Below are 22,827 nucleotides of genomic sequence, written 5' to 3'. Positions count from 1 at the left end.
CATAATTATACATGTCATGTTCTTGCAATTCAGGACTTCTGTTTCTAATAGTTATTTATGAAAAGTTCAGTGTAGGACTGTTGATGTCTAACTTAAAAAACTAATATGTTGCTTGCAAGTAGTGAGCTTTAAATGCAGTTCTGTTTTTTCAACTTACAATGAAAAGGACTTGGAATTTCTTCAAAGTTTGTTCACTAAAGGAACTGCTTCACTTAGCAGTTGGAAAACATTTTTCTTTATTGCATTGCAAAATTCCTGGGTTCAAAAGGTTATCTGGTGTTTTTCATGAACTTTACATTATTGTATGCAACAAAGCTGCTGCTGCTGCTGCAACAAATGCGGGCTTCACCTTTACCAAAACAAGATTACTGTCTTGAAGTGACTTGCATAACAGTAACTTCAGGGAAGAATTTGCATGTACGGTTAGATTTGTGTCTCACTGAGGCACAAATCACAGAATCGTGTTCCAGCATTTGGGAGCGTGAGAGGGAATCTGTGTCAGATTGGCAAAGGGAAGAACGCATGAACTGCTGGTAGGAAGATTATTGTTAGAACTCTAAACGTGACTTCCCTTATCAGTATTTAAAACTACAACATAACACTCAGTAAATATTTTCTCAACAGTCACCCCAAGTCTTGCTGACAATGATTGCACTTAGCTAATGTGAAAATGATTACTGTGTGGAAGTTGCTTTGATTTCTTTTTTTTTTTTTGTTTACAATTTTTGACTGTGCTGAAATACAACTCGGTGTTACTGTTAAAAGCCATTTGCAGTCTGCAACTGCCATCACTAATACTGTATGTGTCTTGTGTGGAGACACAAATCCACATTTTATGTAGTTCTGAAGTTGTATTCCCTAAAGAAACCAAGTACTTGCACGTGACCTTTTTTCTAATTGACTTGTTTTCCTGGGAGCTCCCTGTGGTGTGCAGTTAAGCCCTGTGCTTTGTGCTGGCGGGACTGGAATGTCAACATTCATGAGTAAGAGCCTCAGCCGAGGAGAGATTTAAATAGTCCCTGGAATGGGCTGTAAGCTTACAGACACCTTGTTTTGTAGCTGTTCTCCTTTTTGTTTAAGACCCTTATGAAGGGTACTTTGCTTCCCATTAGAACTCTTTCCCCTCCCACCGTCTTTCCCCTTTGTAATCTGTCTTTGCTGCTGTTGGAAAGTGTGTAAATGGTGTGAAAGTGGAAAGTTCTCATACCTGAACAGCAGTAGTTGAACTACAGTTATTTTGCTCTTCCCACACAGTATTATGGCTATGATCATAGGCCCTAAACTCCAGTCATGCTGTAATTTCAAGAATTTGCTGCTTGTATTGTTGTGGGTTTTTTTTTTGTAATGACAATTAGAATGACGGTGTGTGCTGCTTTTTACCCTCTTGCTTGTGTCTTGTATTTTTTTACTTAAATTCAGCCTTGTCTGTTTTTCAGGTTAGAGACTTTTGGCTGTTATGATTACAATATCCAGTGGATTGAGGTCCTCATTCTGAGGTTTTTAAGGAATTAATGAAATACAAATGATACAGCTGCTCCATTCAGTTCTTAAATGGAAGGGTTTATTGACATCTATTGACTTTGCATTCAATACTTTGTGCAACATCTACACTTAGAAAGTCTGTTCCTCACGTGCCAGGCATTTTTTCAGAAGTGGCATTCTATTTATAATAAGCATGTTGTTCTAGATTTATTAGCCACAAAAAAGCCAAGAAGTGCAGAAACAGAATGGTGAACAGCGTGCTTATATGTGCAGTTTTATCCTCTCTGCAAGCATTTTTCATATGTTCTGTTATCACTATTAGCTGTGTCCCAGTGTGCACTTTCAGGTCAGACTCATCTATGTAATACTTGCTGAATAACTGACTTTGTACACCACAGTTTTCCTTAACTAGCTACTAATCTTCTGTAGCTTGGTAGGATCTGTTTTAATGCAGTATGCTTCTCACACAATGGTCTACTTGGTTTCTGCTGGAGTCGCACATGTCCTGCTAATGGGTACTGTTGAATGGGCACATCTTGTTCCCGTACCTGGACGGTGTGCCTTGTAGAATGCAGTGGAGGAGGGTGGCAACACAACCAGGGCAAAGGTGGCTTAAATCTGTCCTGTCCGGTGCTATGTGCTGTCAGTACAGCTGGGAGTTGAGTACCACGGCCCCACAGGCAGCCTTAAATTGAATTGCTAAGATCATTTGTTTGGACCTTTTGCAAGGTTATCTTTTAATTCAGGCCGTTTCAGTGGCTGAGCACAACTGAAATACTGATGAAGCATGACACAGAGGGGGGTAAGTGGAGAGAATTTTCTCAGGCTGTTGTTTCACATACTTTTAAAGCTGCCCTAAGCCATGCTACTGTTAAAACAAATCTGATTCTGTTCTCCTTGTACAGGACGTTTGCTTTATAGGCTGATGAAATCTCCCATATCACCAGCCTTTTGGCTCTGCTAGCTGTGTGTCTGCTATCAGTAATCAGTGTGGATTCATGCTTGCTCACACTGTAAGGGGAGCACTACAAATGTTGCTGTCACTCACTGTAAGAAACAGAAAAGGACAACCAGTTTTGTTTCTGTTGGAAAAGTGTATGCAACTTTCCACCTCCACTACCTCAGAGACACCAGATGAGTCAGTGCCTTCATTCTGTTTTGACTCTTGCCTGCCTGTGGCTTTCTCTTTTGAACTGCTTTTGCTTTATTATCTCCTGTGAAAGGAAGGAAGAGTGCTTTCTTGTAGTGAAGAAACTAGTCAAAGATCATCATTGCATGCGATGCTTAAACTTTCCTGGGCTTTATTTATGAAGAATAACAGCTTGGAGTCCTTTTCCAGGATCTTAGGGGACCCATAATGTCTTAACTGGATAAACATTGTGCTACTTTTGATATTGTATCACATCTTTACTCTTTCTTGCCTTTGCAGTTTATTTTGCGCTAGTGACTATGGTCAACCTTGTAGTATCAGACTTGCCATAGTGAAGGCATTCATGTTTCTAGTACAGTCATAGGTCTGATACTAATCTCTCCTCTTTTGCCTTGAGTGCTCAGTCAACATCTGAGTTTGTGTAAGAACAGCTATGCTGAATCAGGCAAGGGCTCGTTTAACTCAATAGTCTGTCTCTAGCAACAGGCAAAAGAAGACGTTGTCAAGAGAATAACGTGAAGAAGCATCACATATATGCTCAGCTTCCAGAGATATGCAGCTCAGTGTATTTCCTGAACCAGATGTGGTCTCTTGTGTTTACTAAATCTCAGTGTTGTTTATCTTTTATAAGAGCTTATCCAGTCTCCATCTGAACTTAAGCATCCCTAAAACTCTGTGGTAGGGAAGCCTGCATCTCTGTGACAAGGAGGTCTGCCACCAAACTGCTTTGCTGGTGCTAGGAACAGGATAGTTTTGTCCAAAGAGGAATGTTTAAATCCTGTTTCTGAAGCAGAAAGAGAAATTGTACAGACATTAACTTTGTGGCTTCCTTATACGCCCTGCAACCTGTACTGCCTGATACGAAATCAGTGTGTCTTCGAGGAGCCTGGCTGGATTATCTGGGGATCACTTTTCTTTTTCTCTGCCTGGAAAGCAACTTTTTTTTTTTGCGAGAGATTTGGTATAGAACAGTAGAAAAACTGTTGCAACTGCCTTAATTATTTCCATTTTTTTTTAGAGTCTCTTTTCATAAGACACTGAAATATGGTACAATTCCTTGATGCATCCAGGGGTCTTTAGATTTTAGACATAGAAGCTTGGTATCATTACTTTCTTCAGAAGACTACAGAGGCTGGAGTCTGTTCTCAAGGGGTTTATTTCCCATTTCATTTGGTCATTCTGACTTATTCCTCTGAATCCCTGGCCATGTTTGCACCTCATCCTTCGAGGTGCTTGTTTTCTTGGAGCCAGGAAGAGAGAAATACGAAAGGATTGAGGTTTGTGATAGTTTCACAGCCAAGAATTCCCTTTATGAGGTGCTTTTTAGGTTCTTGGACTTGACTATGGAGGCTGCATGTGTATGTAGGAAAGGCATTATCCTGCCAGCCATCTGATTGATGTGTTTCACTTGTTTGTCCTCTTTCCATGAGATCCTTGAAATGGTAAGTTAGCTGATAAAAAAACCTGCCATTTCTTCTACTGTAGCACTTTGTGAAGCAGTGTTATCTTTTGTAGATCTGGAAACTTCACCCCAGCCATTAACCTAACTAGTGCTGGAAGCTATCTTGAAGATCTGGGGATGTGTGTGGGTGTTGTTTTTCTGTTGTGTTTTTTCTTTTTTTTTTCTTTTTTAAACCAAACACCCCGTGCCTACTCAGACACTTGAAGATGTGCTTCAAGATGCTTGACTTGAGGATGCATCTGTAATTTTTTGGCTTGAGGCTTGATACTTGGTAGCCACCTACAGAGAATAATTTCTTGAAAAAGTGAGAAGGATAATTTTTATTCTGTAGCTATTGGGGTTCTTCGTGCTGTCCTGCCTATATCCATCCTGTGATCCTTCTTTTCTTCCCACTCCTCCTAGGAGAGATTTCTGCTGGGAATCACTAGAACTTAGTAGTGGTGAAGCTTCCTTCTCCTTTATTAATCTTGACAGCAGTAATTATGAGTACATCTGCAGTGCAGTACTATTATACTGGATTCCACTGTTAAAAGCAATCTGATTTTCATGAGTGTAAAGTACACATGTACTGTGTGGATGTTGTGTGAACAATGCATCCTTGTTTGGTAGTTTCTGTTGGGTAAGTATCTGTCTCCTGTGTTTTTCTGCGTAGTATTTATTTCAGAATCGTTTGCCTGTTCTGTCTGATCTTGTGCTTCTTGATAAGAATTTTTACATAAGACTCTTTCTTCAGTCTTTGTTTCTTTTTCCCTTTGCCCCAGATAATTTCACTGGGGCTTAAGACTGCAAGATTAGTTCACAGGGACACCAGGAAAAGGAAACCTACCTGATTCTTTCAACTTCTATTATTATTTGTACAAACACTTGTGTTTTTTGTCTTTTCAGGCAGAGGCCGAGGAGAAAGCGGTTTCTACCAAAGAAGTTTTGATGAAGTGGAGGGTGGATTTGGGCGAGGAGGGGGCAGGGAAATGCACAGATCACAGAGTTGGGAGGAAAGGTAACAGAACTCTAGCCCTTAAAGTTTTTCACATACATCTGCTCAGCTTCCATTTGTGCCTCTTGACTTCGTAAAAATACTTTAGGAAAGGCAATTAGGTGTATCTGTGAGCGGAGTGTCTGAATTTCTAAGATGGAGTCAACACAGTAATGTTTCTAGAAACTCACGAGCAAGTAAAAAGAGCATTTTTGCAAAGAATTTTTCTTCTCAGTTCCTGGGAAGAAGGAACTACTTTACGAGGAGATAAATTATGACAGTTCCAGTGGAAATGATGGGTGAAAATATGGATTGCTAAAGGATTCACTTCAATTTTAGCCCTCTACATTGTTGATAGTACTTAGGGTCACATTTCAAAACACACCTTGATGCCAAAGGCTGTGAGCATATCAGTGTTCCTGAAAATTTCAGTTGTCACTTGGACCTTTAAAGATACTGTCCATCAAGCTCTGATTTTAAAAAAGCCCCCTACCAAGTAAAAAACAAAAAAAACAAACAAAAAAACCCAAAACCAAACAAGCAACCAAACCCATACCTAAAATGAGTGGAGTAGTTCTAAAACCTTATTTGAAACTTCTATTCTGCCTTTCTAGGGGAGACAGACGCTTTGAAAAACCAGGGCGAAAAGATCCAGGTATGGTTTTGTTACTGTATGGGCAGAAAATGGGAGGGAGGAGCAGGGTGTGTTTTGGGGAAGGGACCTATACGTACATAAACCTTTCTTATTGCTCCAAGTATATTGTTGATACAAGATTCATGATACTGTGCCAGGTTACCTAAATGTGTTCTCAAAGTGTTGTTTTTCTTATTTTGTGTTGTTTTCACTATTAGACATTTAAATGCTTTAGATAAGAAAAATCTGCAGTAAGTAGGTTCTGTTTATTCAATTAAGATGTGATGTCTACAGCTGGAACTAAATTCCTGTACCTCTGTGAAAGGAGTGTGTACTGATTAACAGGTGTGCTGTGGCAATATGCCTTTTTAGTGTAGCTTTTAAATATTCCTGGCATGTGCTGTTTTAGTACCTAGGACTTCTGGACCATGTGAACTGTTAATTTTTTTGAATGCTTGCTAGTGTGAGGTAGATCCCAGCAGCAATGTTCTGAGGTTCCCATGCTGATGGATTTACTGTCTGTCAAATTAGTTTAAGTCATCATACAAATCTTCTGTTCATTCAGGTTATTATCTGGTCCCCCTCTCTGCCATTCCTCTCCTATTCTCTTTAGTAAATGCTTCACACTGGCCACGTTCAGGCGGAATACTGGATCCTTAGTCACAGTATGTCTGGTTGAACTTTCAGCTGAACTTGAATTGGAGTGTGTTGTCATCTTGGAGATGGAACATACCCATTTAGGTAAAATCTGTGTTCTGAGGGTGGTAAGAACATTCAAGGAAGTTCTCCTCTATCAATTGGTTATATGGTAACTGCAGTGACTTTCTGCTTCGTGTGATCATGCATTGATCATTCTCTTGTATGACCTTGCTCTTTCTGCCTGGCATGTTTCCACATGCATGTGCCACATCTGTGCTTAGTGAGTGGTTTTGTACTAGTAAAAGCTTGCTGACAATGAGTCTTGTCTTTTTAGGACCCAGAGCATCTTTCGGTCTTTGCTGAAGGAGTCTTGGCTAAATATCCTCCTTAGTGAACATACTGATAAAGCATAGATCAGGAAAGACAATTGCAGGTTGAGTTCCAAGACAAACAAACCCAAAGAGATTCAGTTGCAATTAAAAGTTGACAGGAGTGTATTTTAATCCCTGCATTTTTTACAAAAGACAAACGGATGTAAAAGTAATATCACCCACAGTTAATTCCATTTTATTTATTTAGCCTCTTCCTGTTCTTCTGATAAAATTACAACACTTCCAGATCCAGACTATAGAATGTACCACATTTCTCATTAAGACTGTGATAAAAATATTGCATGTTAGTTTGGGATGAGATGTGTATCTCAGTTGAAATTGAGAGGAATTTACAGGATGCAAGATGTGCTTACTGAAGCTGACTTCTGCCTGAATATTGGGGGTTAATGCTTCAGCTAGTATAGCATGTCTTGTTTGTAGCAGCTGCTAGTGATCAGGACTTTGAAATGCATCTTCTGTGAACCATTTTCCAGAGAAGATGGTGTCGCTGTGTGCTTTGTTGGAAGTCCTGGTTCGTTGTGAGGAGGGGTGGTGTGCTTATTCTCAAATAATGAAGCTTTCTGTAGTACCTGATTGCTCCTCTTAAGTTTCTGGTTCTATTTCTCTTCTAGTTTGATCTTACTTGGCTAAAAGCTCTGTAGCCCAGTATGATAGAGGCAAGAGACCTGCAATCTTTCTGAAGTTTTAATATTAAAAAATTGTTTTAACAATAGTAATTTGTGTTTGCATATCGCTATGTTAGAGATTAATGTCCCAATAAGGGGGAGGATCGCTTCTCTCCCCTTTACCTTCAAAGAGAAATAAGGTGGAGAGCACAAAAATGTTAACAGAAGATGTTGGTCTGTTTTGACTCAAGCCTTGATTAATGAACAAATAGTTACTGTTATGTAAAGGCTTTCCAATGACAAAATATTTTGAGTGTGAGATAGGGATATGGATGTGCCAAAAGAAGTCCCACCTTAATACCAGGCACTAGTATACCACACAAAGCAGTGGAAGCAGAAAGATCAAGGAGTGAATTGACATGCAGTTTATGATTTGGGCTAACATGCTTTAGCAGGTGTCTATATTCGTGTCTATTACCCTGGTTAAACTTCTTAGTCTAGGATTTTATTCTCTAACTTTATTGTGCTTCAGTTTTTCATTGCTCTTTCATAGGACCTTGGATTAGCCTCAAATTACATAATTTACTGAGTTGCCATCTTTTTGATATTCTTTGTTCTGAGTGATCACACTACAGAATTAATAAGAGATCAAATATTAAACTCTTCTGGGCATTCATAATGGGTGACAATGCAAGAACCCTTCAATTAAAAATCATGAGATTAAAAAACTAATAGATGTTTAACAAAGAATTACTTCTCAAATATGATCAATATGCTGTTCTTAAAAATTAATGATTGCTTTTTCAGTGCTCACAATAGTTTCCAAGTTCACATTTGACTGATTCTCAACATAAACAATATCTGTTCCTAGTTTCAGTATGCAAATTGAAGGCGCACAAAGTATTTGTGAGTTTCTGTTGAAGATTGTCACAGTTCTGACAGACTTCATTGAGAACCCAAATTGCTTCTGGAAGGTTGAGGCCATTAGCAAAGAAAATGAGCAAGTTGTTTTCTTGATCACGGCTGTCTTTTAGAACTGCACAAAAGCTGCTTAATTTTCTGTGCAGCCTCTTGACTAATACCAGCTTAGTGGCTGAGGGGAGTTGATGAGTTGCCAGCAATTACATGCTGGTAGTAAATAATTGTAATGTAGATTAAACAAGACATTTAGTAAGTCAGTTGTGGAACCTGATTGAGTTCTGTTTAACGTGTATTTTTTGGTTAGGTTAAGAAGACTTGAATATAAAAAGGGTGTTGAAGTGGCTATAAAAAGGATGTTGAACTTCCCTGAATCGCACTTGCCCTTGCTCTGCGTGGCTTGTTTTTCTTCCCTACCTCACTAGCAAGAAGTACATCCAAAGAAGGTTCATCACCAGCTTGCTTTTGCAATGTTAGTCAAAGTGTAGAATGCAATTTTGCTGCATCAGAGCCCATCAGCAATTTTTCTAGGCTTGTATTCCAATTTGGGCCATGGCATATTTCCAATACTTTATCAGACATCCATGGTTCACCAGTTCTCTGGAACTGTAAAAGCAATGGGGGTGTTTTGTCTACCCCTTGTTCTGCAGCTGTTCTGAAGTAACTACACAGTTGTGTTTGTCTGATTTGCTTCTGTAGTATTCTTCAGCTTTACATTCCAAAATGTAATATTTGAAGATTGCATTTAGTGTATACTAAACATATTTTTTTCTTTATACTTGCTGTTGTACCCCCTTTTAAACCAAATCTATAAATAGAAAATTATTTAAAAAAAAAACAGGACAACTTTAAAGTATCAAGTAATTTAGAAGCCAAATGAAGCAACCCACACTTTGATTAGACATTAATTGAAATTAGAAATAGCTTTTTATAGCTTTGGCTCTAAATGGTGAGATTACAGTACCATCCTGTAGGGATTATGCATCTGAATTTTAGAATGGTTGGTTTGTCTGAGAGTGGAGTATGTGATATATGGGAAAAAAAATACCTCACACAGAATACTGCTTGTTTTCCTGAATGGTTATTTCAGACTTGACACAGGAATCTGTTCTACTGCTCTTGCACTGGTTCTTAATTTGTAGGACTCAATGTCTTATATTGGTAGTGAACGTGGAAATAACACTTGCAAGAAATACTTAAAAATTATTGGTACTGATATGAGGGTGGAAAAGGGATCTTTAGACTGCATATGGGTCAACAGTTAAGAAAAGTAGGGATGAAGGCAATGTAACTTGATAGTGTGTTGCTCTCCAAGCTCCACAATATTTATGAATGGTTTTACGTAAAATTAAATTTTAAAAAAGAGATTTAGAGAGTATCTGTGATAAAACCAAATCTGTCTGAGGTCTGGAATGTGGGGAGGCCATACTTGAACCGTTTTGGAACAAGAGCTGAATTGCAATGAAAACGTGGGCTTTCTGCCTTGTACTCCTTCCCTGTGTGAAATGCTTCTACGGGGCTGCTTCCCATTTCCCCAGATCCTAAAAGAAAGTAGCTTTTTGCTACCTTCTTTCGGGTTATGAACACACTTCAGTTAACAGAATTTTGGGGCTCGAGAAGAATTCAGTTAAACAGTATCTCATCAGATAGTTTGAGACCATTTTTCCTGCTGCTGACCACTTCACTGAAGTTAAAAGGAAGTACGTTTGGTAGTGTATTATGCTGTTGTCAGTGAAAGCTGCTATTCATGCCACCTTGGTTCCTGGGAAGAGTCTTTTACCTTTGAAAAATAACTTTTACTTTATTTTGATACTTGACTGTTCAAGTATGAACACGTAATAGGCACTGCTTTGGTGAGAGCTTGGAAATAATTATCCATTGTTCTGTTTATTTTTTCGCTTCTTAAATTATTTAGGAGCTTCAGAACAGTGTCATAATTGCAGTAGGTTTATGAGGCACTTAAATACAGAAGTCTCATGTATAGTTTGTTTTAATTTTTTATTTTAAAATTGATTCACGTGTCTCTAAATATTTTTGTGCTGTGTGTACAGGCAAATATCGATGTTAAAAAGCATAAAATATAAATGGATGCAGTTCTACTTGTGTATATAGTGCATCCTTCTGGGTCAGATCTACTTGAGACAGGCAGCGCAAAGGTGAGAACATGTGGAATGTATGGTCTTTTAAAAAAAAAAAAGTACATTAATTCATTTAGAATAGTCTGTTTTCCACTGCTAAATAATTTATTCAGTGTTTCCAAATATGAAAAAATTTCCACTGCAGCATTCGTCATATACATCAAGATTTTTTTGATAGTGTCTTCATAGACCTGTCTTGAAATGAGATGTTTTCTTATTTGGCAGAATGAAGAACTACAGTTAGTATTTACAATTCTGCTTAATAAGCACAGTAGGAGTGCTTTTCACTGCCATGAGAGATTGGCAGTACTCTAAGAGTGAATTCAGCCATCTGAAAACTGATATAACTCTGTGTTCCCAAAGAGTTAAGAGAATAGAAAAATTAGGATCTTGGATGAACGGAGTTGCTTATTTCAGAAGTAATGTATTTACTAAATGACCCCATATTGGTTTTGACTGAGATTTTTCTTTTGTATTGTTGTCCATTTTGTCACAAGCTGGTTAATTATGATTTTGGTCAGCTTTAGGAGTTTTGAAGGTCTCTCCTTTTCAGGGTCAGTGCAGCTTTAATCATAGTCTGGTGAATTCAGCAGGTAGCTCTTTTAATTTCCAAGAATTAGTACTGTGATTCTTGTACCTGACTTTGTCCTGGGTGGTTAATCCAGCCTCTCCTCAGCTTACATGGTCACACCAGTTCTCTTTACTCTGCATATCATGTTGTAATCAAAAGGATGGGAGTACAAGAGAAAGATCACTAGAAGATGTCAGGGCAGGCAAGGAAGGAAGGTTGTAAATGGAACCTGAAACTTTATTGTAATAATAATTAAAAAAGCACAAAGTTCAAAGTCTGTTCTCTCTATTCTGTGAGGCCAGTCTCGGAGAGCTGGAAGCTGTCGGCGTGCTGTCCATTGATGCGGATCTCCTTGTCAGTCCTTTTTGGACTCTTTGAGTCAGCCGCAGCTGGGAGCTCAGGAATAGTCTTGTCAAAATTCTCCATCTTGATCTGATGTTCACCTTTGGCATTGCGGGCTAGCACGGAGGCGAAGCGATGGTACAGCATGATCTCTGAGGGGAGGTAGGATGTTCTCCTTTGACATGTTTCTCCTGTGCCCTCCTGCACAGCTGACAGAAAGACGACCAGCTCAAAATGGTGAGCAGCTTCTCTTTGGAGGAGAGCAGCCAGAGGGCTGGATGGAGTGATTGAATGGTAGTAGGTCAGTGGAAAGATGAAAAAAGGACACTCATCTGAAGTAACGCTGTCTAGGTGGAAGTCCACGCTAGTTTGGTGCAGCTGCCCATTCTCTTGTTCTTGGTAAAGTATAGCAGAAATCTGGACGCTAGTCAGTGGGCTGGAGCGTGTGTTGGCCACCTGGAACATAAGGTATGGCTTCCCCTCGGTGTGTGTCACTACAGCAGAGCGGGTGAAGCGGATGGAGAATGCCCGATTCTTTGGTCGGGCAATCTTTGCCACAAAAGCACCTGCATCACGGAAAAGAACAAACTGAACACGAGCACTGTGCCTGGGTTGGTTCCCTGCAGCCTCCGAGCTCTGTGAAACAGTCCAAAGGAACAGAAGTAGGCTTGGGTGGACATGGTCTTTCTAGCCTCAGCCTGCATGTTTGAAAACTGCTAGGGTGGCATCACACTAACCCATTTTTGTTTAAAAAGTATAGCTTTCCTAAAATGCTGCTTTTTCTAAACTATGTTCCCTTACTAATATTTGGAGAGTGAACTGTAGCTGTAGGAAGGAGAGCCGTTAGCTTGCCCCGATTTACGGTAATTGGTAATAGTACCTGATCTTGGTGTGCTGCCGCTGGAGAAGCTCTTTCTTAATGCACAGTAAACTAACCTCTGTATTTTTAAAGTCTTTTGAAATACTTTAAACCTGAAAATTATTTTTAAATACCTTAAAATAGCTGTGATGTAAAAATTTTCATTACATCGGGTACTGAGGAATACTTAAAGATCAACAAAAATACTTCAGCTAAAGTAAACCTTAAAATCAAAAGAAATTGACTTTAAATATTGTAATTCCATGGAAAACACTTGGAGAGGTAATGGTATAAGAAATAAGTGATTGAGAGTGCTAAGTGGGAATCTGCCACAAATATCGTCCAATGTATAGTGGAACTCTCAAGTCCAAATCTTGATATCACCTAATTTGTCTTTTGTTAATGAAAGGTGTTTAACTTTTACTACTATACAGCTGAAATCTCATCATCCTTGTAGTGCCTGACTTCATTGTTCTTTCAAATACCAATATGATCACTATTTATTTCTAGCTCCATTTCTTAAATCTAATTCGTTTAAAGATTAAATATGAAAGATTACCTGTGATGAAGGCTTCCAGCATGAGCCCCAGGACCATCTGTATTGCAAGCAGTGCAATAGCACTGGGACAGTCCCCGCTTGGGAACATAGTGCCGTAACCAATTGTGAGTTGTGTCTCCAGTGAGAAGGAGAAAGCAGCTGTAAAACTGGTGATGTACTTGACACATATAGTGTGGTTGTCAGGTGGAGCATCATGGTCCAGCTCCAGGTCCCCATTCATCTCAGCCAGCAAATACCAAAGCACTGCAAAGACTAGCCAGTGAATGACAAAAGAAGCAGAAAAGACAAGCATCATCCATCTCCAGCGCATGTCCATTAATATTCCCCATGCATCTCGGAGGTATGCCAGACCTTTTCCTTGGGCACCATCCATCTGGAATGTGCTGTGTCCATCCTTGGTCACCATCCTCAGGTATCTTTGGGTCAGGAGGGGAGCGCTGGATTTGGTGTTATTGCTCTCTATCATATCTGTTGTCATCTTCTAGAAAAGAGAAAAAGGGAATAAATGTGATACAATGCAGCATAGTTGTATTTTGCCTAATGTTCACAGTTTTTGACACATCAGCAGGGGTTGAAATACTGCAGCCAACAAAGGAGGGCTTATACGTTGCAATCCAGAGAAGATTAAGTCAGGAGCCTGGAGAGGAATTTACCACTGTTTGTGGTAATACTTCGCTAAAAAAGATTAAGTTTAAAAATCTGACGACTTCTCAAATTTTCCCTGCTTAGTTGTTTAAATATAACTTTCATACTTCAGCTTCCTAAACTTGTGTTTGAGTTGCATGCTTTAATGCTTTAGGGGTGAGTGGTCTGAGATTAGGCATACTGTATCTGAAGAGAAACTGAATTTTGTCTGATTATATCAGTTTTGGTAACCTCTGTTTAGCAGAGTATAATAGTTCACCGATGCTATTATGAATACCATTAACGATAGTACTATGGAAATAATATTTCTTATATTATTTCTCTAACATGTTTATGTGTTTTAGGGGAATGCTGTAGTTTACCTACTAGCCCTTTCAGACTTCCTAGCTCAGGAAATGACTGCTGTCTGCACCTACCACGTCCAGTTAAGCAGAATTACAGTATTCAGGGTAGCGCTCCTTCTGGGAGTCTGAGGCTGTTTATGTAAGGATCGGATAAAAAGAGGGCAGGAGACCAATACTGAAAATATACTGTGACATTATTTGAAGTCTAGTCTGCCTAAGCAGTGTCTTTTTATTGGTGACCAAATAAGAAAATAAGACAGCAAGTGTATGGGAATTAGGGGATGAAGGTAGAATTGTAAATGTGGGAAGCAAAATGGATACTTGTAGGTATTTGACATGTTAGGGTCCTTTGTTTACTTTTAAATCTCAAAACTTGCCAAACTTGTCAGAGGTGCTGAGTGTCTTTGAAAAGACACTGGCCACTCAAACCCATAAATTTTATAAATACTAAATGTTTAAAGTTCGCCTGGGGCAGTTTAAATATGGGTTCATGTAAAACAGAGATTTCATAATGTGTACAACCTACTTAAAGAAGGTTGTGAGGAAGCTTGTTTATAGAACAACAGAGGATTTAAAAAATATATGTAAATTCTGCAAATTGCAATTATACGTGGTGTATTTAGTCAATTTTGTTGGTTTCCTATCAATTTTGACTTTTCTCTGAATTATGACTGTTTCAGTGTATAATACAAGTGTACAAACAGGCTAGAGGAATTGGATATTTTTCCCTCCAAGAGTGCTGTCTTAGTTTTATCTTGAAATGGATTAGATCTAAGGATCCTGAACTTCAGAATGAATTTATGAAAGGTAAAAATCTTCCTTGTGATCTTTGATCCTGCAAACCAGCAGTTTTCATGACTGTTTACTTGATCTTGATACCAAATTTTAGTAATTACAGAACATTCTCTTTTGCTTTTACTTGTGCTTAATGCATACTAAAGTATGAGAATTGACATCACAGTGAATATTTAGCTAAATTTTCATTTTTCTTTCCTTCTGTAGGTTCTCAAAACCATCCAGCTATTTCTTCTATCCATGCTGTAGTCAAAGGAGGTAGATTAGATGATGGCCTGAGTGGAATTTGGTGGTTTTCCTCTCACTTTTATTTTCCAGTTCACGTCTCCTAGAAGGAATATTTTTGAAACCACTCCTTGTGCCAAAGAATACAGTGGGCTTACTGAGATTCTCCTGGTCAGTAGTGTCAGGCTACTTTTCTTGGGGAATTCTGATCATAGTCCATTCAGTTTATAGCGTGACCCCCCCACCTTCATCTGAGTTTGATCTTTGGTCTACTATATAGGTCTCTAAATGACAGTTTTCAGTCTTGCTGCACTGTTATGGAATTTACAGTAACCTGAATACAATTTTAAATGCTTCAGGAACCAGGTGATTAGTGACTTGTCTGTAGAGCAGAGTCCTTGTGCTAAGATTTAGAAGACCCCTTCTGGATGCCTTGAAGGAGCTGGAAAACGGGCATCTCTGAACGGGAAGGATGACAGGGACCATGCTCAAAATGAGCTGTGGACAGCATCTTGGTTTTATCATCTTAGAATAAGCAGTACTCACAAGAAGCACTCCCTTGTTTCAATGGAGAAGACTTACGAATAAAATGCCTCTGGGTGTAAACATCATGCATTCTTGAAAAAAAACAAAACAAACAAACAAAAAAAAAAACAAAACACAAAACCAAAAACCAAAACTAGTGTATTTGTATAAATTCTCATGGTACTTTGAGGGCAGCATCTGCTTCATAGCTTCCAAGTTTGCAAAACAAACATATGCTTTGAGAATGAGTCTGATACTGGCTAATTGGTGACAGAAGCCTCTTCTACAGTGTTACATTAAGTATGTTTTTCCTTTTTCTTTTAATGTGGTGCATTTTTCTTGGCTACACTTCAGATCTTCCACACATCAATGCTAAGGTAGTGTGCTTGAGCACCATAGACTTTACTCGGAGCAAAATGCTATCAGGATTGCAGGGTCTCAATTTTGTTGGTTAAGGAGCTTTCTAGGGTGGTGATTAATCACCTAATGTTGACTTAAAGCTCTGAAAAAAATTCAGTCAGTGTTCACCATCAGGTTGTTTGGGATTTCTTTTTCTATGAGGGAGGATCCATTACTGACAAATCTCAAAGGTACTTGAGAAGGAGAACCTCCATTAGCCCCCAGCAGCACATTTCGCAGCAGTCCTGTGTCTCTGCTCATTGAGACTCCCAGCAGGTGAATTTGCCTGCTGAGGTTAACCAGGTTACTGCTCTGCTATTATTTGATATAGGCCTCTGATTTTTTTTCTTGTCTAGGACTGTTGAAAATATTAGGTATGTAATTCGATGGCAGTGATATCACTGGAAGTGTATAAGTTTGCATTCCAAAACTGGTTTTTTTTGCAAAAGCTGTTGATGGCTTTAAGAGCCACAAGTCTCAACTTCTTGGGGTGGGAAAAATGGGTAAGAAACTGCAAATAGGCTCTGAGAGCAATGCAGTTGGTTTAGAATAAGAGGTGAAAGAACAACTGCGCTGTGAGAAATAGTTTACTCGGGCTGGAGGATCAGTCCTCTGTATTCTCAAAAGCAGAGTCAATTTAAGAGTAGGTGTGACTTTGAATTTAAAAAGAATTACTGTCTTTTGTCTACTCCTTTCCTTGCCCACTGTAGTAAAAAATATGAATACCTTCTTTCCTTGTTAGTGATTAATGAAGTTGTAGATTACAATTTGGATCATCTCATCCGATCCCCTGCCCAGCATGGTCCTTGATGTCCCCACATTAACCCCAGTTTCAAACAGTGTACGTTTTAGGAAAGACATTCAACTTTGACTGGAAAAGAAAAATTCTGCATTGTTTGTTGGAGCATACTCATCTCCACTGCTAAATACATACTGTGTTTCTAATCCAGATTTGTCTAACATAATCTCTTAGCCTTTATGTTATGCTGTTTGTCTGGCTTTGCTTTTCCTGGTTCCTGACTTGTGAAACTGTTGTAGCTTTGGGCTCTTCCTTCTCCCTCCATCTCCCAGCTGATAGCCCTTGACTGGAAAGACGGGAACTGTCAGAAATGACTTTTCTAAACCTCTTTTGGCATGTTGACCAGTCTTTTATCATGCATTCAGTGTGTCTAATCCTTCCTGTTTCCAGTCTATTGAAAATTAAATGGTTATCACCAACTCCAGTGTGATGTCAGTTCTTAGCTTTTTTTTTTTTTTTTTTTTTTAAATCTCTTTACTATCATTGTCCCTCATTCTGGCTTCTTTATTCTAAGACAAGTCAAGGTAGGGTGAGTACTACCTTTTCAAATCAAAATCACAGTTTTCCTAGCAGTCAGACAGGTTCTAAACTGACCTGGCTTGCTAATAACTTATGTGTAATAAAACCTTGCCTTACAGCTATAGGATATTGCTTGCATTTCTGAAATTCATGATCCAGCACACTGATCTCCCACACATTGCCTTTTTGATTGAGATCATCTTCCTTGTGTTGTAACAGCTCTTTGTCACATTGCTGCTTCGTGCCACCATGTTGCTTTCCTCTTCTTTCCTCTTGCTTAGCCTTTCTCTTGACAGCAGAAGCTTGGCTGTTAAGACTCTGGTAGGATTGCAGGGGGGAATCATTTGCAGCAGTGTCTTCACTTTCATTTTGTTTGCCCTCCCAGTTGAAGGCACTTAAAGTGACACTTCCAGCCTGTTTTCAGCTCAGTACACTAATGCACCTGCAACCTTTTTAGGAGCCTGAATGCCTTTACGTGGAGCTGTGTTCAGGGGAGGCTTCTGCAGTGCTGCCCTACCCGCCCAACTTCTATGCTTAACAAAATCTGTTCTAATTGACCTTGGAAGGGATTTGAGACAGTTTATAGTGTGCAGCTTCATTAGGACAGCAAAGTAGTCAAGAGGACCTGCTGTTTGCTGGAAGTAACTGCAAAAACTGCTTACAACTGTAGCGTAATTTGGAGATTTATTCGAACCCAGGTGGTGTGGCCATGCCCCTCTGGGAATGTGTACGTTCCCTCTTTACTTGATCTGGGTCCACATAATCTTGTACTAGTTCAGATTTAAACATCATCTCTGTCTAAGCTGTGATCATTCAGATGTGTTGCTGCCTCTGCACTTTGCAACAAGAACAAAATAAGTTTATCATTTTTTTTAAAGGCACTTTCATGCTATTAAAATCTCAGTATTGTTACTTTTAGATTGAATGGCAATCTTTGAGGTGTTCTGACATTAATATTGGGAAACAAAGGTTTTTTTCAGTATTGATGACATGACTGGATCATAAAACTTGCATTAGGGGACAATCTTAGAAATGTAGGAAGTAATTGGGTTAGAATAACTGCTTCGGTTGAAAGCTTATGCTACAGTTGTTAGTAGGATAGTTTGAAATTTCAAACATGTTTGTCCTTTAGGTTTTGTAGCTAATGCCTCATTTTGATGAATGGGAGTAGTTTGTGACAAAACTGTTTTTTCCAAGCAGTCTGCAGAATTAAGATAAGTTTTCAGGACTTGTTACATACATGTCTTGTAAAAATGGGAACTTCAATTTGTTCAGCCCAAATCACACTTTTCAAAGCAAGTGCCACAAAGTATAGGATGCAAGAGCTCATACTTCTGATCTTCTGTGACAGTTTACTACAGAGTGCACTTAAAAAAAACAAACAAACAAACAAAAAAAACCCAACCACCCAAAATGTATGAGAGTATATCTTCTTTTTTTTTTTTTTTTTTGACAAAATGAGAGTATGTCTTCTTTTTTATAGTACAGAAAGCGAGGCTGCTTATATACTTGATTTTTGGGGATATCTGTAATGCTCCATTTTGTGTATAATGTATTTTCACATAGTACAGCATGCTGAAAATACTGTGAGGACCCATATGAACCCTAATTCTTGATTATGAAGTAGCATCTCAGTGGACGAACTAGTCTGGCCACCTTTAGAGAAGCAGAAAAACTTTACGAAGACTTTGCTTAAATGTTGTTTAAGGCTTTAAAAATATGCTAGTATGTATTAAATCTTTATAGAGAAACTTAAATGCTTTTCTTAATGGAGGAGTAAATTTATAGTTGAGGGAGGATTTTATTTGATAAAGTCTGCTGCCATCCATTTTTTGTGGAACTTGCTGTTTTTGAAGAGCAGTCCTGCCCTATGTGATGCAAACTTCCTAATGGCTTGTCTAGAATGACTGAGTTTTCTAGGACATTGGAGTTCATACTCCATGCCCGTGTGTGGTTTCCTGGGCAGCGGTGCTAGCTCACGACGTGTCCGTAAGCACAGAGGATGCATTGATTGGAAATGATTGAAGGCATGAGATAGAATTAGAGATGGTAAAAGCAGGCTTGAAGAGGTGAAGCTCACTTCTTTAATTTGTGATGGAAATGAAGTTAAATGCTGAGTTACGATGAACGCAGCAAAAAGGTGAGGATGATTTTTTCGTAACACTTGGCCAGGTAACATCTGGCTACCTTAGCTGGAGGCTTGCAAATGCTCCCTGTTTGCAGAGCGTTGCAGAGTCTGTCCAGCACTGTTTATCTTGAAAACTTTCTGAAAAAACATTGCATGATGACTTTGGTTTTGCTCTGTATGCTGTTAGGACTATGGTCATTTGAGAGAGCATTTTCTTCTTTTTGGCGGGGGAAAATCAGAAACCTTTTTTTTTTTTTTTTTTTAAGGTGATACTTAATTTAACAAGCTTTAGAAATAAAACTCTGTGCCCTGACAACAAGTTTGATTTCTTTGAGTAAAGAATGACAGAACAATTTCTAATTGTACAATAAGAAAAAAAATCAAGATTGTCTTGTGTACTTACCGGTTTTCGAAGAGTTTGTGTGCCAGAGAAGGGGAATACCTGGGCTCCAGGAGAGGGACTGGGCTGGTCTTGTGAATTGGTCCCAGCACTGGCAAGAAACTTCCCACAAGTGGTTGGTAGAGATCTTTTTATTTTTTTTAAATCTTTAAAAATGGGTTTGTATGTCTCATTCCTGTGTTTATAGTGCTGGGGGGGGTTGGCTTTCGTTTGAAGCCGATTTGATTGGTCATTTTGCCTGCAGGGGGGCTGGTTAGCTCTGATCATGTGGAAAAGAATGCTGGTTTGTTAGGAGCATGTCTTTACCCAACACAAACCCTTAGCAGCCAAGGAGAAATCCTCAAACACTTACTTGGAGAAGGGGTGCCTTCCCCCTCACCTCCTTAATCAAGATCGTTTTTTAGGTTTGTATAATCTTAAAGCTTTATGTGAAAGTTGAAAAGGCCAAAATTCCCCCTGGAAAAGCTGAATGGAAAAAGTTCCCATATTGCTGCTGAAAAACACATGCTGTTTTCTGATACTTTCTCCCTAACCAGTGTCAACTATTTGTTTAGGTGAAAAGAGAAACTCTTGTGTCTCACTGCTGCTTGTCTAGTGCCATTTCTTCCTCACTAGGTCCCAAGCTCCTGAGTGTTGGTGTTAATAGAAAGGTGGGCTGCAGCTAATGGTACAGCCTATGGTCTCTGGAGGGTGTTGCTGAACTGTAGCTTAATGCTGGTCAGAAGATGTAGATCTGGCCACTTGTCTTCCATCTCCACACAGCTCCTTTGTGAAAACATGGAATTAATCACAGGAATGAAACAATGCATATTAGGTGGGTTGCTGATTCCATGCAGTAAATGAAACCACTTCCACTTAAGCTATTTTGTCTCTCACTTACCAAATGAGAAGTTATTTAGGGAAGATGTTTTAGCTGAATTGACCACACAGAGTGGTCAGTGTGCTGCACTACTAAACCAAACTCTGAGGACAGCTTTGTAATGCAGTAGTATTTCATGCTGCTTTTCCCTTGGTGAGCTGCTGATGTGAGGGCTTTGAGCGAACGTCAGATGTAAGAGGATCTGAGAAACAAAGGCTGTGGTTGTTTGCAGTAAAACTACTGAAGGCCTGCTGGGAAAATTATTAATATAGACTTTCCTGCTTAGGAAACAAAATCCTCCCTCATCTCTCTCCCACCCCCCCCCCCCCCCCCACCTTCCCCCCAACCCTAAATTGCAAAACTTTAATTCTTTGCTTCATTAGTATGGAACATTTTAATACATGTTCAGGCACAGCACCGAAAATTGTGATAGGCATAGTGTGACCTTCAGAACCAGGGTAAATAATGTAGTGCAAGGGGACTCCCACCACTGTGGCAAGCCTGTGGGACAAAGTGACTTGCCTTTCACCCTTCCCTCTATACTCCAGCAAAGTTGAACTTCCACTACAGACAGCCTCTGTTATTCACAAGTAGGATTTTTTTTACAAGCAGTATTTTCTTACAAACCATATTTTGTACTGTAGAAAGTTTATGGTGTCCAGTCACAGGTTTTCTAATCTGATTCAGCTGAATGGATTGAAAATCTAATACAGCAGATGAAATAGCTACAGTATGTGATTTCCAGGTGTGTTATAGAATTAAACTCTCTTGTTAATTCCTTTGATTTTACTGGTTCACCCATACTCATGACAGTGGATAATGGTCAACTTAGCGAAAAAATATGGAGTGATATTTGAGTAGTATGTCTTTGAGACCTCTTGAAATTGAGGTTTTATGGAGAGAGACAAAATGTGAAGCTAGAAATGAGCATCAGAACTTCCGATCTCTGTCACTGACTTTGGTTACAAGTGAATCGCTTCATGATGCATGTATTCCTATAGCGTCCCTAGCATGTCAAATACTGCCCTAATGAGAAGGTAGTCCTTCTTTAGAAACATCATCTTAAGGCCATTTGTTTTATTCTTCTGTAAAATGAGCTACAAAATTACACATCTAGGCAAAGTTATTTGCATTTCTTTAAAAACACTAGCTGCAAAGGTTTTTCTTTTTATCCTCTTCTTGAGGAAGTGTGCAGCATGCAGCAGAAAGAAGAGAGCAAGTCAAAGCATTTAATAGACTCCCCTAGTTTTTCCCCTCTAGAGGAAACAGTGTTGCTGTCAATCATAGATTTCCTGTTTATTCTCTCCAAACAGTGAGCATGTCATAGGAAACATGGACTGACAGCATGGAGAACAGCAGTCATTTGCCATTCTGTTAGTAAGTCCTCTTCATAAATGTGTTGCCACGGGGCTAGGTCCCAGAATCCCAGTCCTGTTCTTCACAGTTAGTCTCCTTTCAACTCGGCATTGCACAGCTGTAGACTTTTTTGGCTGGATACCACTAGGCTCTAGCTGAAGTTTTCTGTAAACACCATTGCTGGCTTTGTGACAGGCTTGAACAGAGGTGCCCTTTTACTGCTCCTTCTCTTCAGGAAGTCCAGTCAATTAGTCCAAGGCGAAACCATAGATTGCATTTTAGGGTTTTTTTCATCCTTAAAACATTGCCAAATACTGACTCTCTGACCTAAGTCATTTCAGCTGAAATGAGCGTTCTCAAGTCTAGGAACAGTTTGGAAAGACAATATGCTAGGACTTTGGAAGTTATGAATTTAGATGTAAGCTGTAGGAGTACTCTTGTATATAATTTTGTCATAGTCTTTCTGTCACTTGGGTAGCTTGATTTTTCTGAACCTTAACCTGTGACTGGTTTGTATTTGTAAAGAACTGGTTTCTTGGCTGGTCTATCTAATGTTCAGGATCATCTAATGCCAGATCTGTTTTGACACATACCTTACTGTCTTTGAATATTGCTTGCTATGGTGTCCTAATACCAGAAAACTTATGTCATGATATACTGCATTTTCTCTCTTAATTCCCTTGAAGTGTGGTATCAGAACAGCCATCTGATGTGACACACTGGAGTGCTGCTGTGTTTAGAAAGGTTTCAGAATCACAGGTGATACCATCCTCAGATGAATACAATACTGACTCCTTATAATTGATTCTTTTCTTGTTTCTTAAATTTCTAATGCTGTAGAATTTAAAATCAGAGGAGGGGCAGGATCCCACTTGTGTCTGATCTTAGCAAACAGCATTTGATGTTTTGTTACCTCTGTAGAGATGTGTGTTTCAAACCCCACAGCAGCAAATGGGGATGCCATTTTCTGCAAATTCAGAATACAAAACCTGACTTTGATAGTTGAGTTCTTGGGAGCAAAACCAGCTGTCTTAAGGACTAAGAAAACCTGAGGTGCCTTCGGTACGCCTACCATGCCTGCCATGTATATATCTGCAGAGGGGCTAAGA

General features: G+C 39.2%; 2 protein-coding genes across 22 annotated transcripts in view; one reads left to right on the top strand and one right to left on the bottom strand.

Annotated features, from left to right (window-relative positions):
* GIGYF2 (GRB10 interacting GYF protein 2) overlaps positions 1–22,827 on the top strand; it is a 79,355-nt gene that overhangs the window by 24,575 nt on the left and 31,953 nt on the right. For 19 of the 20 annotated variants that reach the window (XR_015700298.1, XM_087738575.1, XM_087738576.1 and 16 more), the window contains 2 exons: positions 4,980–5,091; positions 5,682–5,722. The exons of the other annotated variant lie outside the window; for it this stretch is intronic. Coding sequence is in view for 18 of the 19 variants with exons in the window: in XM_087738575.1 (XP_087594701.1) it covers positions 4,980–5,091; positions 5,682–5,722 (153 nt within the window). In the remaining variant the exon portion in view is untranslated. The remainder of the gene's footprint in view (positions 1–4,979; positions 5,092–5,681; positions 5,723–22,827) is intronic. 20 annotated transcript variants of the gene reach the window in all.
* KCNJ13 (potassium inwardly rectifying channel subfamily J member 13) lies at positions 10,478–19,752 on the bottom strand. 2 transcript variants are annotated; one of them, XM_009460483.2, is made up of 3 exons: positions 19,507–19,752; positions 12,725–13,202; positions 10,478–11,872 (listed from the first exon to the last, which is right to left on the bottom strand). In XM_009460483.2, the coding sequence occupies exons 2-3, from the start codon at positions 13,200–13,202 to the stop codon at positions 11,250–11,252; spliced, it is 1,101 nt and encodes a 366-aa protein (XP_009458758.1). In that variant the 5' UTR covers positions 19,507–19,752; the 3' UTR covers positions 10,478–11,249. The 2 variants fall into 2 exon arrangements, with proteins under 2 accessions (XP_009458758.1, XP_087594719.1); XM_087738593.1 differs by having other exon boundaries at positions 12,725–13,205; positions 19,507–19,750.

This window comes from Nipponia nippon, unplaced genomic scaffold, assembly GCF_047370975.1.
Source record: "Nipponia nippon isolate SJK-2023a ecotype South Korea unplaced genomic scaffold, ASM4737097v1 scaffold_7, whole genome shotgun sequence".
In the NCBI taxonomy this organism is placed as follows: Eukaryota; Metazoa; Chordata; class Aves; order Pelecaniformes; family Threskiornithidae; genus Nipponia; species Nipponia nippon.
The sequence above is the reverse complement of the archived record's forward strand: the minus strand, read 5'-3'. Positions and strand labels throughout refer to the sequence as shown.